This window comes from Myxocyprinus asiaticus, chromosome 37 (assembly GCF_019703515.2).
Source record: "Myxocyprinus asiaticus isolate MX2 ecotype Aquarium Trade chromosome 37, UBuf_Myxa_2, whole genome shotgun sequence".
NCBI classification, from domain to species: domain Eukaryota; kingdom Metazoa; phylum Chordata; class Actinopteri; order Cypriniformes; family Catostomidae; genus Myxocyprinus; species Myxocyprinus asiaticus.
The window spans coordinates 30661414-30680120 of record NC_059380.1 but is presented as its reverse complement, the minus strand read 5'-3'; the positions used below and the strand labels follow the sequence as shown (position 1 = coordinate 30680120).

General features: G+C 38.9%; 1 protein-coding gene across 5 annotated transcripts in view; it reads left to right on the top strand.

Annotated features, from left to right (window-relative positions):
* Positions 1-18426, top strand: part of cdk2 (cyclin-dependent kinase 2) — a 93019-nt gene extending 74593 nt beyond the window's left edge. For 3 of the 5 annotated variants that reach the window (XR_007895084.1, XM_051676667.1, XM_051676666.1), the window contains one exon: positions 7870-18426. Coding sequence is in view for 2 of the 5 variants with exons in the window: in XM_051676667.1 (XP_051532627.1) it covers positions 7870-7974 (105 nt within the window). In the remaining 3 variants the exon portion in view is untranslated. The remainder of the gene's footprint in view (positions 1-7869) is intronic. The other 2 variants (XR_007895083.1, XR_007895082.1) reach the window with 2 other exon arrangements.
* Positions 18427-18707: the final 281 nt, after the last annotated feature.

Genomic DNA, 18707 nt, shown 5'->3' with positions numbered 1-18707 from the left:
TCAATTATTTGGGTGGGTGAGCGAATACTTTTGGCAATGTAGTGTGTGTGTGTGTGTGTGTGTGTGTGTGTGTGTGTATATATATATATATATATATATATACACACACACACAGTTGAAATCTGAAGTTTACATACACTTATGTTGATAAATTTTTAAACTATTTTTTAACCACTCCAAAGATATAATATTAGCAAACTGTAGTTTTGGCAAGCCGTTTAGAAGGTACCACGTTCATCTGTCCAAACAGTAGTCCTAGAGATAAATGTAGTTGGGTGCGAAAAGTTCAAATAAATCCCAGAGCAACAGCAAAATGACCTTGTGAAGATGCTGGAGGAAACGGGTAGACATGTATCTATATCCACAGTAAAACGAGTCCTATATCGACATAACCTGAAAGGCTGTTCAGCAAGGAAGAAGCCACTGCTCCAAAACTGCCATAAAAAAGCCAGACTTCAGTTTGCAAGTGCACATGGGGACAAAGATCTTACTTTTAGAAAAATGTCCTCTGGTCTGATGAAACAAAAGTTGAACTGTTTGGCCAGGCTTGCAAGCTGAAGAACACCATCCCAATCGTGAAGCATGGTGGTGGCAGCATCATTTTTTGGGGATGCTTTGCTACAGGAGGGACTGGCGCACTTCACAAAATAGATGGCATCATGAGGAAGGAAAATTATGTGGATACATTGAAGCAACATATCTCAAGACATCATCCACGAAGTTAAAGCTCGGTCACAAATGGATCTTCCAAATGGACAATGACCCCAAGCATACCTCAAGTTGTGGCAAAATGGTTTAAGGACAACAAAGTCAAGTTATTGGAGTGGCCATCACAAAGCCCTGACCTCAATCCGGTGGAAAATTTGTGGGCAGAACTGAAAAAGCATGTGCGAGCAAGGAAGCCTACAAACCTGACTCGGTTACACCAGTTCTGTCTGGAGGAATGGGCCAAAATTCCAGCAACTTATTGTGAGAAGTTACCCAAAACATTTTGCCCAAGTTAAACAATTTAAAGGCAGTGCTACCAAATACTAACAAATTGTATGTAAACTTCTGACCCACTGGGAATGTGATGAAAGAAATAAAAGCTGAAATAAATAATTATATTATTACTTTTATTCTGACATTTCACTTTCTTAAAATAAAAATAGTGATCCTAACTGATCTAAGACAGGGAATGTTTTCTATTATTAAATCTCAGGAATTGTGACAAACTGTTTAAATGTATTTGGCTGAGGTGTATGTAAACTTCTGACTTCAACTGTATATACTATATATGTGAGTGCGGGTATACTGTATATAGTTCTCATCAAGTAGGACAACTTTCATGATTATAGTTATTAGCTCTTCCCAACAGGAAGTTGGCCATTTTGGATTTTTTGAATATTGGAGTCTCTGAACTGTTAAATGAATGATGTCTTCACCTTGCATTGTTTTCTGAAAGCCACCGGGTGGAAATGGACCCATTATTGGGGGCTAATCACATGGAGTTTACATACAGTTTGTTAGTATTTGGTAGGGTTGCCTTTAAATTGTTTAACTTGGGTAAAACGTTTTGGGTAGCTTCTCACAATAAGTTGCACCAAGCACCATGAGTCCATTTCCACCCGGTGGCTTTCAGAAAACAATGCAAGGTGAAGACATCATTCTAAACCATTTTGAAGCAATTTGGGTAAATATAAGAGGACTATTTTAAAGTCTGTTGTAAGACACACACTTCCTGCTGCCAGGTGGTGGCGCTATGACCGTGACCCAAAATAATCAAATCCATGTGATTAGCCCCCAAGACTTAACATGCATCTCACTTTTTATCTAAATCACATGCTGCACACACAAGATACGAGACACTTCCTGTTTCCCATTTTTCGGCATTAATGCCTCGCCATGGCAATACTATTCGATATATCAAAAATCTTTTCACAATTTAGCACCTTCAATGTCTTGGCATAATGTTGTCTAAATGTGGTGACAGTCTCATGAATCACCTAGGAGTATGCAGAGCAGTGTGTAGTGTACAAATGGCTGTGAACTCAAATTACCTTTTTCACTGGAGATTTCAGCTCGCGAGTCGTAGGAAGTTTGATATAACGAACCCTTCAAAAACAGGAAGAACTTCAGAGGTCTTTCAAAATAAAAGTCCCTTTGAAATGAAAGCTTTATTTAACTGGATGTGTGAAATTGAAGACATTACAACAGGAAAAATACTACTCTATAAAAGTGTAATGTTCAAAGTAGTCGCAATACTCATAATATTAAATGGTTATATTATTAGTATTATTATCTGTAAGCAACATCACAAAAGCTGAATACCAGTACTGAATATCAGCATGTTGTGATTCAGCTATGGCAGCCTCAGATAATCAGATTGTTTTCATTAATACCGTAAAGCTGTTGTGCATTTTATTTATTTATTTATATTTTTTTTACCAAAAATAATTATTTATAAATTATTTTCATTTGATCAAAGCTTTACAGTATATATTTGATTTGAACACATTTTGATCATAACCTTTAATTAAAAAATTTAACGTGGAATCCAGAAAAATTCAAACAGAAAAGGCATAATTTTTATCTGTAAGACTTTTATACCTTTCTTTTTGTCAATAATTTTCTGTGTAATTTCATAAAAAATCTGAGGGTTTATTTTCTATATTGCCTAAATATCGAGTTACTATCGGTACCGAGGTACCAGGGCTGGTATCGTACCGAGGCCAAAATTTTGGTATCGGAGCAACCTTACTGTGTAGCTAGTGGAGTTTTAACGAACTACTCTCTGGCCACTAGAAAGCAAGCTACACATTATCTGCAAATGGCAACAGGAGTTTACTTTGTGATCTTAGTTATCTCTTATCTAGTTGTCTCTTAGTGTTGTCTCACAGTTTTCAAAAATAGTTTGGAAATACGAGCAGAACTGTCACAACTTTATCTTGCTGAATTGAATGCAATGATTGTCTCACAAATGAGCGGACCTGTTTTCCAAGGCAGTTTCGCTGCCACTTTTCTCCCACATGTTTTAGGCTACACAAATGGAAACCATCTCCAACCAACAATCCCTCTGCATTTTTATGGAACCCAAAAAACTTCCACTCCTATTACTGAATTAACCCTATTATAATGCGGATAAAGGGTCGGCAGCATTCCTCCTTTAGCCACGTTTCTCTTCCACGCTAGCTTGTTTACATCAGAGTGTGCATGTGTCATTTGTGCCACTTACAGTGTTGTAAATCTTGATTCATTGATGGGGGAAAAAAACTACTGTGCGATCAGAAAAATGTAAAAATAAAATTGGCCAAAAGCATATCTAGAATTATTTACAGTATTTTGAAGTGCCCATAATAACAATATTGCACATATTATTTACCGTGATATACCGTATAACCGAATACCGTCACATGCCTGTACACTACTGGTTGTTAAAAGTCTATTGTGTTTTAGAAAGTATGTAATTACATTTGTATAATGTTTTGTGTGAAATGAATTGTAAAAGTTGTAAATATTTTTACTCATTTTGATTTTCAATACTTTGTACATGTTTACTGTAAATTGTGGGTATTGGGACAGGGCCTATCTCTCAAAATGATGGACATTTTCATCCATAATTGCTGTAAAATATTAAATAACTAATTTCTTTCTACTTCGTTTCTCAATACACTGCATAAAACTTAATGAAAAAAACTTTATAATATATTAACTGTGTGGTCCATTAATAGCTACTACTACGAACCATTTAAGTTAAATGCTTTGGCTTTTCATTTATATAAGACAAAGACTACTTTACACAACTTAAATATGTGGTTATGTTTAACAAATAAAAAGCATTAAAACATATACAGTGGTGTGAAAAAGTGTTTGCCCCCTTCCTGATTTCTTATTTTTTTGCAGGTTTGTCACACTTAAATGTTTCAGATCATCAAACAAGTTTAAATATTAGTCAAAGATAACACAAGTAAACACAAAATGCAGTTTTTAAATGAAGGTTGTTATTATTAAGGGAAAACAAAATCCAAACCTACGTGGCCCTGTGTGAAAAAGTGATTGCCCCCTAAACCTAATAACTGGTTGGGCCACTCTTAGCAGCAACAACTGCAATCAAGCGTTTGCGATAACTTGCAATGAGTCTTTTACAGCGCTGTGGAGGAATTTTGGCCCACTCATCTTTGCAGAATTGTTGTAATTCAGCCACATTGGAGGGTTTTCGAGCATGAACTGCCTTTTTAAGGTCATGCCACAGCATCTCAATAGGATTCAGGTCAGGACTTTGACTAGGCCACTCCAAAGTCTTCATTTTGTTTTTCTTCAGCCATTCAGAGGTGGACTTGCTGGTGTGTTTTGGATCATTGTCCTGCTGCAGAACCCAAGTTTGCTTCAGCTTGAGGTCATGAACAGATGGCCAGACATTCTCCTTCAGGATTTTTTGGTAGACAGCAGAATTCATGGTTTCATTTATCACAGCAAGTCTTCCAGGTCCTGAAGCAGCAAAACAGCCCCAGACCATCACACTACCACCACCATATTTTACTGTTGGTATGATGTTCTTTTTCTGAAATGCGGTGTTACTTTTACGCCAGATGTAATGGGACACACACCTTCCAAAAAGTTCAACTTTTGTCTCGTCAGTCCACAGAGTATTTTTCCAAAAGTCTTGGGGATCATCAAGATGTTTTCTGGCAAAAATGAGACGAGCCTTAATGTTCTTTTTGCTCAGCAATGGTTTTCGTCTTGGAACTCTGCCATGCAGGCCATTTTTGCCCAGTCTCTTTCTTATGGTTGAGTCATGAACACTGACCTTAACTGAGGCAAGTGAGGCCTGCAGTTCTTTGGATGTTGTTGTGGGGTCTTTTGTGACTTCTTGGATGAGTCGTCGCTGCGCTCTTGGGGTAATTTTGGTCGGCCGGCCACTCCTGGGAAGGTTCACCACTGTTCCATGTTTTCGTCATTTGTGGATAATGGCTCTTACTGTGGTTCTCTGGAGTCCCAAAGCTTTAGAAATGGCTTTATAACCTTTTCCAGACTGATAGATCAATTACTTTCTTTCTCATTTGTTCCTGAATTTCTTTGGATCTCGGCATGATGTCTAGCTTTTGAAGATCTTTTGGTCTACTTCACTTTGTCAGGCAGGTCCTATTTAAGTGATTTCTTGATTGAGAACAGGTGTGGCAGTAATCAGGCCTGGGTGTGGCTAGAGAAATTGAACTCAAGTGTGATAAACCACAGTTAAGTTATGTTTTAACAGGTGGGGCACACTTTTTCACACAGGGCCACGTAGGTTTGGATTTTGTTTTCCCTTAATAATAACAACCTTCATTTAAAAACTGCATTTTGTGTTTACTTGTGTTATCTTTGACTAATATTTAAACTTGTTTGATGATCTGAAACATTTAAGTGTGACAAACATGCAAAAAAATAAGAAATCAGGAAGGGGGCAAACACTTTTTCACACCACTGTATTTTAAATACATAAATATGAGAAAGAAACTGTGGTAGTAGTTAAATGTTTTTTTTTTTTTAAACAATATTTACTACATATATTGTAGGCAATGACACACTGGCTGATAAATTACCAAAATCACCAGCAGTAATAGGAAAGAACAAATAAAATAAGGTGATTATTGGGCAAGAAGGAAAATCAAGAGGTATATAAATATGCTCTATACATATATATATATATATATATATTAGTAATTATGATGTTGCTATGAAGTCATCCCAACCAGTTGTAAACGTTATATTGCATTTTGTTGAATATATTCATATAGACAAATATATGCTTCACTTACATTTTACTATGTGATGATAAATAACTTAAGCACTTTACTTGACATAATCTTGTCAAAAATATGCCAATCGCACAGGAAGGCAGGGTGTGGGCTCCTGAACATGATGAACTCTAGGATACACTTAGCCTGAAAGACCGCTCTGAAGCAGTATTCTCACTAGTGTGGATTATGTGCACTGAGTTTTGGCATGTTTTAGACATGGGACAGACTTGAACATTTATTTCCTGTCATATGCACGCGCATTGAAGTGGCCAAGACCGCAAGTGTGGGTATTGGGACAAAGCCTCTCTCTCAAAATGGACATCATTTTCAAAATGTGGAAATTAGCTGAATAAATTTAAATTAACATAGCCTCTTATTTACATAAGGTAAACATTTGACCCGGCAAATTTTTACCCAATGTTACACAATCTGGTGTCTTTCATAAGGACACTTGGATGTTAAGCACAGCCATTTAACAGAACAACTAACAGATATTCAACAATTAAATAGGCTAAATAACTATAACCTCATATCCCACAGAACTACTAAAGAAAAGTAAGAAATGGGGGGCCTGGTTAGCTCAGCGAGTATTGATGCTGACTACCACCCCTGGAGTCGCGAGTTCGAAGACAGGGCGTGCCGAGTGACTCCAGTCAGGTCTCCTAAGCAACCAAATTGGCACGGTTGCAAGGGAATGTAGAGTCACATGGGGTAACCTCCTTGTGGTCCCTATAATGTGGTTCGCTCTTGGTGGGTTGCATGGTGAGTTGTGCGTGGATGCCATGGAGAATAGCGTGAAGCCTCCATGCGTGCTATTGACAGTCTCGGATGCGGAGGCAACTGAGATTCATCCTCCACCACCCGAATTGAGGCGAATCACTACGCCACCATGAGGACTTAGAGCGCATTGGGAATTGGGCATTCCAAATTGGGGAGAAAAAGAAAAATTAATGTGAAAAGCTCCAATACAGAGCAGCACAAAACCTGTCTGCAGAAAAGACCACCAGTTTGTCCAATGTTACACTGGTTTCACATATCCTCCATTAGCGGGACGTGAGCGATATGTGAGCAGCGTGTTTTCATTTTGGCATCCATATTAACATTACACCCTTCACATTGCAAGCGGACACGGCAGCGAGTGGATAGTTTTGCTTTGAGCCTATTTTTGCTGCATGGTTCACACTGGACTCAGCGGCTCTGGATGTAGAAAATCAGAACCCAGAAATAACTATTCTCTGCACAGAGCCACAGCTGTGATCAGAGAAGAGATGCAGCCAATGTGAAATCCCAACCCTACTGCAAAGCATATGCCCCGCTCACGAAGGATAAAAACCGGCGTTGTTGTCCGTTCGACTACTGAATGTGTCCGACGGTGTCTGTCATTATACAGTCTATTTTACTAAGCCATTCCACTTCACTCAAAGTCAAGTGTGCATCACGGATCATCATTATTTGAAGGATGAGCCAAGAAATCCTTGCTATTAAATGCATGCTCCCTCTGTATAATTCCACGGGAAAAAAACGACAAAAGTAGCAGATCTATTATCAATATTTCCTTTTTACAGCTGACATATTAATGCCTTTTCAATTAGTTAATATTCATATAATGTCACCTGGATAACGATTACATCAGATTCAAGTGCTTAACTCCATACGTTTTTATTCTATATGTAGTGTATTAAATGAAAAACAGAGTTGGGAATTGGTCTGTTCAGTCCATTTCTTATTCTTCGTTTCCAATCGCCAATCATACACACCAGTATGCATTGACGGTCAAGAGTGTGTGGACATTTACGCCAAGTTTATTTTTTTTTTTATAAATCCTGATGTATGTTTTGGAAGATGCCTATTCATCTTTCAATGACTGTTTCAGTGTTATGCAGCGTTGATAATCAGGCCCCAGATGTTGAGGTCACATGCTATAAACTGCATTTCTTTCATTTTTACTGTCTTCATTCTGTCCTTACGCTTATATCTATCATTTACTGAAGGATTCATGAGCAAATGGGGATGTCTCTATCCATTTTCTAAATTCTTACCTGAAAACGATATCAAATTTCATTAGAAGTTTTCGATTTTCAAATGTCTAACTTGTCTTTTTTTTCCACAGCAAATGCTGAACTATGATCCCAACAAGAGAATCTCAGCCAAGAATGCACTTCTTCATCGCTTTTTCCGTGACGTCACCATGCCAGTGCCCCATTTACGCCTGTGAGGTACCATCCGTGAGTGTTTCCACACCTCAGGACTGAGTGTTGGGTCCACCTTTTTCTGAGAATTATTCAGTTGCTCAGAAGTTGTTCTTCAGTTTTATAATCGATGAGCTGTTGTACCTTTCCTCAAGTCAGTCTGGTTTGTTTTTAATCTATCCACTGTAAAATTGCCATGTTATTGTAATACTGTAGTGCTAGTAGTTAGTAAGCATTTAATTAACCTTGACATTGTTTTCCCAGAATTATCTGGAGGGATGTAGATGTGCATATAGAAGATTGCATTTCTCAAGTCATTCTTGTTTGGAGAACACATCCCTTGGTTAGACTGAGTTAAATTTGTTTAAATTGTCTTGGTCAAATCCCATGATTCATAAAATATGGAATTCTCTGTTTACCAGCCTTATGTATGTAACATTATTTTTGACTGCCAATCTCTTTCCTTTGCCAAGTACTAATGAATGTTTTTAAACCTAAGGTGTTTTGACAGTTTTTACAAATTCGAAGATCCTTACTGTGAACTACTTTTTTTTTTTTTTTTTTCATAAAATAATTCTTTCTACAACTTCAGTTGAATTCAAGTCGTGTATCATGTTTGGGAACTATTGCTTCCTCATTCTGTTCTTTGAACCAACTTCTAGGGAAAACAGCTATACACATTTGAGAGACCAGTATGAACAATGAAGACCAGTTGAGTTTCAATCAGTTGAAAGCAAGTTGAAGCTGCCTGTTCAGCTTTCACACAGAGCCCCTCACACTCCAAGAGCAGTGTATCATTTCCCCACACACTATATATACACAGTCTAGACATATATCAAATAAAAATTTAAAGTGCCCTACAAATCTGCACCCAAATATTCACAACACGCACTGGCCTTCCCTTTATACTGTTCAACCTACCCCCCATTTTTGAGCTCAGGCCTGAATTGGACATAATATTAATGGCTGTAGTTAATCACTTCTTTGTATTGCAGTCATAATTGTAGTCTGTTTTGACCGAATCCACTTGTTTGTTAACCAGATGTCAGAATTTATTAAAATCATAAAGAATAATTGTTATAAAAGCTCAAATTTATAGGAAAGTGATATGCAAATTATTTTCATAATATATTTTATGACATTATATATGACACTGGCCTTAAAAGGGCTTAGAGACACAATGGAGCTAAAGCCACAAGTCTGATAACTTTAAAACATTTTTTTTTTTTTTCTTTTTTTACAAAAGGAATCAAATTTACTTTGTTCATGTGTTGAACATATTGATGTGCCTCTAATTATTATTCTTTTGTCTATATTCTGCCTATTGACTAATCCAAATCTGTCTGCCATAGTAACACCTATATTGACACACAACACACATCGTTGCTGTAGCATACTTTAAAAAAAGTATAAAACTTTTTTGTGATATTCCATGGATTCTTTTAACACATCCATCATAAAATACAAATATAGCTGCTTGTGGCAGTTATCGGGGGCCAAGAACATATGGAAAAATCACAAATTATCAGATCTAAAAGATCCTGTGGAACCCTAATGCTAACTCCAACCCTAACCTTTACCCTAACTGCCTTAATCACAGTAGCACAAATGGGAAGTTATAGAGACCTTTAGCATCACAGAACGGTCTCTTGTCCATGTGTTTTACGTTTGAATATTGCGCTTGCACGATACAGGCCAATTAGTCATTATAGGCCACACCCAAAACATATTGGCTTATTCTTCTGAATGACTTAACAAATAAAAATTATATTTATAACTTTTTGTCTGGAGGGTCTGCAGATGCTGTATAACAAATTTTGTGTGAATTGGGGAAACGGCATTTTTTCAAAAAAATCGAAGTGGTAGAAAAGTGTTCTTATGGAAATGGAAATCCATGTGACCAGATGATTTGGGGGCACAGAAGGATTTGGAGAAACTACGTATTCAAATTTTTTGCAAATTGGACAAATGGCCTAGGAGGAGTTCGAAAAAGTAGGTTTTTCAAAAAAAACTCAATGATGGAAAGCAACGCCATCTTTGATTTTTAATGGGAATGACAATGAAAATGTGAGGGATAGATGTACAGTCTCTTCAATGGAATGTACTGCAGTTTAAAGTGTTTTTGTATCGTTCCGTGTGCAAAACATTGAAAAAATATATTTTCAAGGACACTCAGTAGACAAACTCCAGACAACATGAGTTGTGGAAAATCAGATGAGATCTAGGAGCTTTTTACAGCTTTATACTGTGCATGCCATTGAAGAGATGGTAAGTCTATCCCTCACAGCCTTATTTCCCATCCCATTTAAAATTAAACATGTGAAAGTGCTACTGTGAATAAGGTCTAATCATAGACCAATCCTCTTGTTTACAAAATTGTCAGCACATGCGCAGTAAGTGCTGGCAGAAAGCCTGCTGACTGTTGTGTTAGATTTGACAGATTAGATGATTAAAAAAAAGTATGACACAAAACCATCATAAATACAAACATTCTTAGCGATACAATTACTATTAATGAAATAAGTTAATAAACATGTAATCATGTTCGCTATACATTTTTGCTGCAAAGTTGTGAGTTGAAATGATCTTCTGTCCAGTCAGCTCTTGATGGTTTGAAGCCACAACAGTCAACGAGAGCCCTCTGAATAATATTTCAACAATCCAATAAAAGTTTACTTTTTGCTTATGGTTTTTGCCACCACTTCCGTGTTTGACATGAGAGGTGACGTTGCCAAAGCATTGGTCTATTGTGTCACGTCTTGCTGGAAAGCAAGTGACTAAAGAGAAGGGTCACAATAAAGGCTACATACTTCAGGCTATATGCATTCATAATGAATTCATATAAAATTATAATGTTCTATTAACTTATTTAAAAAAAAACCACACACATAAATGCACAAAAAAACATGTCCAGAGACATCCAGGTAGCCTCATAACAGACAATTCACAATTATTTGTTAGACAATTAATTGTCATCCAAATTTTAAAAAACGTGACAGTCCTAATAATAAGAAATATAGCTACAAGCAGTAATAACGGGCCAAACACACCAACTGGACATCAGTGATTATGACTTTTTTTTATTTTTAATTAAAAAATAAAAATAAAAATTATCCTGTTTTCTCCCAATTTGGAATGCCCAATTCCCACTACTTAGTAGGTCCTCGTGGTGGCGCGGATACTCACCTCAATTCTGGTGGTGGAGGACAAGACTCAGTTGCCTTCGCTTCTGATACAGTCAATCCACGCATCTTATTATGTGGCTCGTCGTACATGACACCGCGGAGGCTCCGCATGTGGAGGCTCATGCTACTCTCCACGATCAACGCACAACTTACCACATGCCCCATTGAGAGCGAGCACCACAAATCATGACCACGAGGAGGTTACCCCATGTGAATCTACCCTCCCTAGCAACCGGGCCAATTTGGTTGCTTTAGGAGACCTGGCTGGAGTCACTCAGCATGCCCAGTGATTATGACTTTATGAAAAGCAGCATAAAAACAGGTAGAAATGCTAAATCTTAAATACAATTAATTATAACTTTGACCAGTAGGTGGTGCTGTCACCAAATGTATATGGTGAGTTCAGGGTGTGGTCATTATGACCCACAAATTTTCATTAAAATACGGCAAAATGTTGCAGAGATACAGCCTCAGATGCTTTTTTGGTGACTTGCCATCAATTTCGTTGGTGTGCTATTCGAGAACCGTTTTGTACATCAAAAAGCTTTTGATAATTTTTTGACGGGAGTGTCCCTAGATGTTACACGACAAATTTTGTGTTTCAATTAAATTCAAAATGGCGAACAGGAAGTATGCACGACCATGGAATATTTGATATCACCGTACTCTGCATGACCCAAGGAACCTAAAGAGACAGTGCCATAATTTTAGGGCATACTATTCATAAGTTATAGGCAAAAATAGCAATGTATTTATATCTCCTGACCACTAGGTGGTACAGTGGGGAAATGCTGCAGGTAGCCTCAGGTCAATACACCAAAGTGTTGCGATGTTATAGTGTCATGTCCATTTTTGCGTGTTTGTGGTCGAATTTGTTGAAGTATTATTCATGAATGGTGTGGTCATAGGTTTTTCGGATAATTCAAAATTGCGGAAAATATAGGCGGTTGCTAAGGTTTTCTGGGTGGTCGCTAGGGCATTGCTAGGCGGTTGCTAAGGTGTTCTGGGTGGTCGCTAAGGTGTTGCTAGGGTGTTCCTTGTGGTCACTATGGCGTTGCGAGGTGGTTGCTAGGGTATTCTGTGTGGTCACTCTGGCGTTGCTAGGCGGATGCTAGGGTGTTCTGAGTGGTCATTAGAGCGTTGTTAGGTGGTTGATAGGTTGTTCAGACACGCTAGCTTTCACTCCCCACACGCATCAATGAGCCATGGGCGCCCATGACCCTGGTGCCGGTTCACCGGTTGACCTTCCTTGGGCCACATTTGGTAGGTACTAACCACTGCATACCGGGAACACCCCACAAGACCTGCCCTTTTGGAGATGCTCTGACCCAGTCGTCTAGCCATTACAATTTGGCCCTTGTCAGAGTCACTGAGATCCTTGTGTTTGCCCATTTTTCCTGCTTCCAACACATGAAATTCAAGAACTGACTGTTCACTTGCTGCCTAATATGTCCCACCCCTTGACAGGTGCCATTGTTACGAGATAAATGCTATTCACTTCACCTGTCAGTGGTTTTAATGTTGTGGCTGATCAGTGTATATCAGTAGAGAAAAGGAGAGAGTTCTTAGGTACTTTGATGGTTTTTAACTTGTTTACAAACTCTTAAGTATCTTTGATGTAGCTACAAAGTGTTTGAGACAAAGGGTTAATAAACGTATCTATAAGTTCCGCTACTCTATACGATTCTGAACCACAACCACTTATAATCGGTCATGCACATGGAATCAAATAAGGAACCGTCCACGACTCCGGTGGCTTATGTATTTTGGGAAGAAGATAAAATTTACATGACCTTGGCTGTTCAGCGCCAGAGAGGTACAGAAATTGTTTATATGTAATATATTTTTGTTTATGTAAATCAAACATTATTTCATAAATCATTCTAGCAGTTTCTAATTGTATAGAATTTGTAAGTGGTAAGTAATGCTTGGTGTTATTTAATTGCCTGTTGGCCTCCTGTAAATATTGTGCCTTTTTATTTTTTACTATTATAATATTACTATTTTTGATCGTTTATCCACTGTTTTACAATTATTTCTCTATTTACTCTTAAATCATGTAATGCTTTATACTGTTCTTTGGTTAAATTTGATCTGACTCTTTGATTTACTTTATATTTCCTAAAAAATGTATCTCCCTGAATCAATTCTCGAATCTCCGAAGGAGCATGTCCCAATTCTGGTTCCCACTGACTTTCTTCCGTAAACTGTAACATTTCTGTATTTAAATCAAAATAACCACAAATTTTGTGTCTCCTATGATACAGATGAAGATCTCGCCTACATGACATGCAATTAACCCCATGTGGTGTGGGAACAAATGTTAATTATTTTTTCCTTTTCTGAAAGTTTGAAAAAAGCAATAAATTCAGAATATTATATTGCTGTAAGATATTAGTTGGAGCTTCCAGTACAAAACAATACAAAACAGCAACAAAAATATTTAAAAATTGAATAAAAAAAATAAATATTGAAAAGAAAATAAAGTATATGAAGAATACACAATAGACTATATATATATATATATATATATATAATATATATATATAAAAATAATATATATAGCTGTGCTCAAATGTTTGCATACCCTGGCAGAAATTGTGAAATTTTGGCATTGATTTTGAAAATATGACTGATCATGCTAAGCCTGTAGATCACTGGTCTTTTATTTAAGGATAGTGATCATATGAAGCCATTTATTATCACATAGTTGTTTGGCTCCTTTTTAAATCATAATGATAACAGAAATCACCCAAATGGCCCTGATCAAAAGTTTACATATCCTTGAATGTTTGGCCTTGTTACAGACACACAAGGTGACACACACACAGGTTTAAATGGCAATTAAAGGTTAATTTCCCACACCTGTGGCTTTTTAAATTGCAATTAGTGTCTGTGTATAAATAGTCAATGAGTTTGTTAGCTCTCACGTGGATGCACTGAGCAGGCTAGATACTGAGCCATGGGGAGCAGAAAAGAACTGTCAAAGGACCTGTGTAACAAGGTAATGGAACTTTATAAAGATGGAAAAGGATATAAAAAGATATCCAAAGCCTTGAAAATGCCAGTAAGTTCTGTTCAATCACTTAAGAAATGGAAAATTTCGGGATCTCTTGATGCCAAGGTCAGGTAGACCAAGAAAGATTTCAGCCACAACTGCCAGAAGAATTGTTTAGGATACAAAGAAAAACCGACAGGTAACCTCAGGAGAAATACAGGCTGCTCTGGAAAAAGATGGTGTGGATGTTTCAAGGAGCACAATATGATGATACTTGAACAAAAATGAGCTGCATGGTCGAGTTTCCAGAAAGAAACCTTTACTGCGCCACAAAAAAGCCCGGTTACAAAATGCCTGACAACACCTTGACACGCCTCAGCTTCTGGCACACTGTAATTTGTAGTGACGAGACCAAAATAGAGCTTTATGGTCACAACCATAAGTGCTATGTTTGGAGAGGGGTCAACAAGGCCTATAGTGAAAAGAATACCATCCCCACTGTGAAGCATGGTGGTGGCTCACTGATGTTTTGGGGGTGTGTGAGCTCTAAAGGCACAGGGAGTCTTGTGAAAATTGATGACAAGATGAATGCAGCATGTTATCAGAAAATACTGGCAGACAATTTGCATTCTCCTGCACGGAAGCTGTGCATGGGACGCTCTTGGACTTTCCAGCATGATAATGACCCTAAGCACAAGGCCAAGTTGACCCTCCAGTGGTTACAGCAGAAAAAGGTGAAGGTTCTGGAGTGGACATCACAGTCTCCTGACCTTAATATCATCAAGCCACTCTGGGGAGATCTCAAACATGCGGTTTATGCAAGACGACCAAAGACTTTGCATTACCTGGAAGCATTTTGCCAAGACAAATGGGCAGCTATGCCACATGCAAGAATTTGGAGCCTCATAGACAACTATTACAAAAGACTGCACGCTGTCGTTGATGCTATAGGGGGCAATACACAGTATTAAGAACTAAGGGTATGCAGACTTTTGAACAGGGGTCATTTAATTTTTTTTCATTGTTGCCATGTTTCGTTTTATGATTGTGCCAATCTGTTATAACCTACAGTTGAATACGAATCCCATAAGAAATAAAATAAATGTGTTTTGCCTGCTCACTCATGTTTTATTTAAAAATAGTACATATATTACCAATTCTCCAAGGGTTTGCAAACTTTTAAGCGCAACTGTACATATACATACATGCCACAAAAAAGCCTGGTTACAATATGCCCGACAACACCTTGACATGCCTCACAGCTTCTGGCACATTGTAATTTGGAGTGATGAGACAAAAATAGAACTTTATGGTCACAACCATAAGCGCCATTTTTGGAGAGGGGTCAACAAGTAGTAGTGGGCAAAATGTAGTTCTTTGCAGGGTGAGTGGGGTCCAGAGTGATTTTTCCAGCCTTTTTCCTCACTCTGGAAGTGTATAGTTCTTGAAGGGAGGGCAGGGGGCAACCAATAATCCTCTCAGCAGTCCGAACTGTCCTTTGTAGTCTTCTGATATCCGATTTCGTAGCTGAACCAAACCAGACAGATATTGAAGTGCAGAGGACACTCAATGACTGCTGAGTAAAACTGTTTCAGCAGCGCCTGTGGCAGGTTGAACTTCCTCAACTGGCAAAGGAAGTACAACCTCTGCTGGGCCTTTTTCAAAATGGAGTCAATGTAGGTCTCCCACTTCAGGTCCTGTGAGATGGTAGTGCCCAGGAACCTGAATGACTCCACTGCTGCCACAGTGCTGTTTAGAATGGTGAGGGGGTTCAGTGTTGGGGTGTTCCTCCTAAAGTCCACAATCAACTCCACTGTTTTGAGCATGTTTAGTTCAAGGTTGTTTTGACTGCACCAGACAGCCAGCTGTTTAACCTCCCTTTGTATGCAGATTCATCGTCATCTCGGATGAGGCCGATGACAGTGGTGTCGTCTGCAAACTTCAGGAGCTTGACAGAGGGGTCCTTGGCGATGCAGTCATTGGTGTAGAGGGAGAAGAGTAGTGGGGAGAGCACACATCCCTGGGTGGCAGCAGTGCTGATTGTACAGGTGCTAGAAGTGAGTTCCCCCTGTCTCACAAGCTGCTGCCTGTCCGTCAGAAAGCTGGTAATCCACTGACAGATAGACGTGGGAACAGAGTTGGTGTAATTTAGTCCGGAGAATAGCAGGGATGGTGGTGTTGAAAGCCAAACTGAAGCCCACAAAAAGGATCCTTGAATATGTCCCTGGTCTGTCCAGATGTTGCAGGATATGATACAATCCCATGTTGACTGTATCATCCACAGACCTGTTTGCTCGATAAGCAAATTAAAGGGGATCTAGAAAGGGTCCAGTGAATATCCTTCAGGTGGGCCAACACCAGTCTTTCAAATGACTTCATGACCACAGATGTCATGGCGACAGGTCTTTAGTCATTAAGTCCTGTGATTTTTGGTTTCTTTGGGACAGGAATGATGATTGAGCATTTGAAGCAGCAGGGAACTTCACACTGCTCCAGTGATCTATTGAAGATCTGTGTGAAGATGGGGGCCAGCTGGTTAGCAGAGGATTTAAGACATGCAGGTGAGACGCTGTCTGGGCCTTGTGCTTTCCTTATCTTTTGTTTTCAAAGACACGGCACACATCATCTTCACAGATCTTAAGTGCAGGTTGAGTAGCAGGAGGGGGGCTGCAGGAGGTGTTGATGTTTGTGTGAAGTGAAGGTCAGAGCGGGTGTGGGGTGTAAAATTGGGCCTTTCAAATCTACAGTAGAACACATTCAGGTCATCAGCCAGTTGTTGGTCCACCACAAGGTTGGGGGTAAAGAGTCCTGTAATTCGTAAGTTGTTTCATGCCACTCCACACTGATGCAGGGTTGTTAGCTGAAAACTTGTTTTTCAGCTTCTCAGAGTATCTTCTTTTAACCACTCTGATTCCCTTATTCAGTGTGTTCCTGGCCTGACTGTACAAGACTTTATCCCCAACTCTGTAAGCATCCTATTTGGCCTGACGAAGCTGCCGGAGTTCTGCTATAAACCATGGTTTGTCGTTGTTAAATGTTAAATAAGTCCTAGTAGGGATGCACATATCCTCACAGAAACTGATATATGATGTAACCGTATCTGTGAGCTCATCCAGACTGGTGTCTGCAGCCTCAAAAACACTCCAATCAGTGCAGTCAAAGCAGGCTTATAGTTCCAGCTCTGCTTCATTGGTCCATCTCTTTACAGACCTTACTACAGGCTAAGCAGATTTAGTTTCTGTCTGTAGGTTGGAAGAAAATGAACCAGACAGTGATCGGAGTCCCAAAACGGCTCTAGGGACAGAGCGATATGCATCCTTTATTGTTGTGTAGCAGTGATCCAATATATTTGTCTCTTGTTGGGCTTGTAATGTGCTGTCTGTATTTGGGCAGTTCACGTGTGAGGTTTGCTTTTTTAAAATCCCCAAGAATAACAATAACTGAGTCTGGGTATTGTTGCTCCGTGTCTGTGATCTGATCAGCCAGCTGTTGCAGCGCAGCATTCAAACACTCGTTTGGCACGATGTAAACACTCACCAGAATAAACGAGGAAAACTCCCGCGGCGAGTAGAAAGGCTTACAGTTAATAAAGAGCTCTTCCAAATTAGGACAGCACATCTTCTTTAACGTTGTTACATCTGTACACCAACTTTCATTGACGTAAAAGCATGTTCCACTGCCTCTCGTTTTCCCTGTTCAGAAATGTGCTTAAAAAATGCTAAACATTTTGGATGGAAACCCAGCAATTGTAATAAAAAAAGCAAGTCTATACAAATGAGTTTTTAAACGAGACTTAAAAACAGTCAGCGATTCAGCAGATTTAAACCCACGGCAGGCTGTTTCATCATCGTGGGGCCTTCTACAAATGCTCTATCACCTTTAGTTTGTGTTGGTCTGGAGCCAACAGTTCAGCCCCATTTCCACCTGGTATTAAGATACATTTTTGGTTATCGGATGAATCACATGTGGTCAGCGCTAAATACAGGTCTAAACAGGGTCTAAAAATATTTGTAATCGGACCTCATCACATGTGTATGTGGTCAAAAACACAGCAGCAACGAAGCACCACCCCTCACCTGTCAATCAACCGCTGCGCTAAAACAAGAGTTTAAACTTTGCTGGTTATGTGTGGCTTTAAAAGGGAGAAAAAAAAAATAATTACACAAGCATGAGAACTTTGCGGATCTTCATTGTATTTGATATCAACATACAGCAACACTTATGAGAAGCACAAACATCTGTAGCTCAGATTAATACAGGTAATCCACTAAAATAATGGACAGTTCTGCTCAATGTTGATTTTGTGCTTAGATTACATTTCAGCTGCATCAGGGAGAAACAGTGGGCCGGTTGTTTGTTTGTTTGTTTTTTGCACACTGTCTTTTCTGACTTTGTTATTATTGTTATTATTATCATGCAGGAACACACTGACATTGTGATTAATGTATGCCGTCATGTCCCTCCCCCCCCAAATCCGATCACAGGTGGTCACAGAAGATGCATTTAAGCGACCAGGTGTAAACCGTGATGTGTCTTACCTGACCACATGTGATCAGATCACCCCAGACGCATCTTA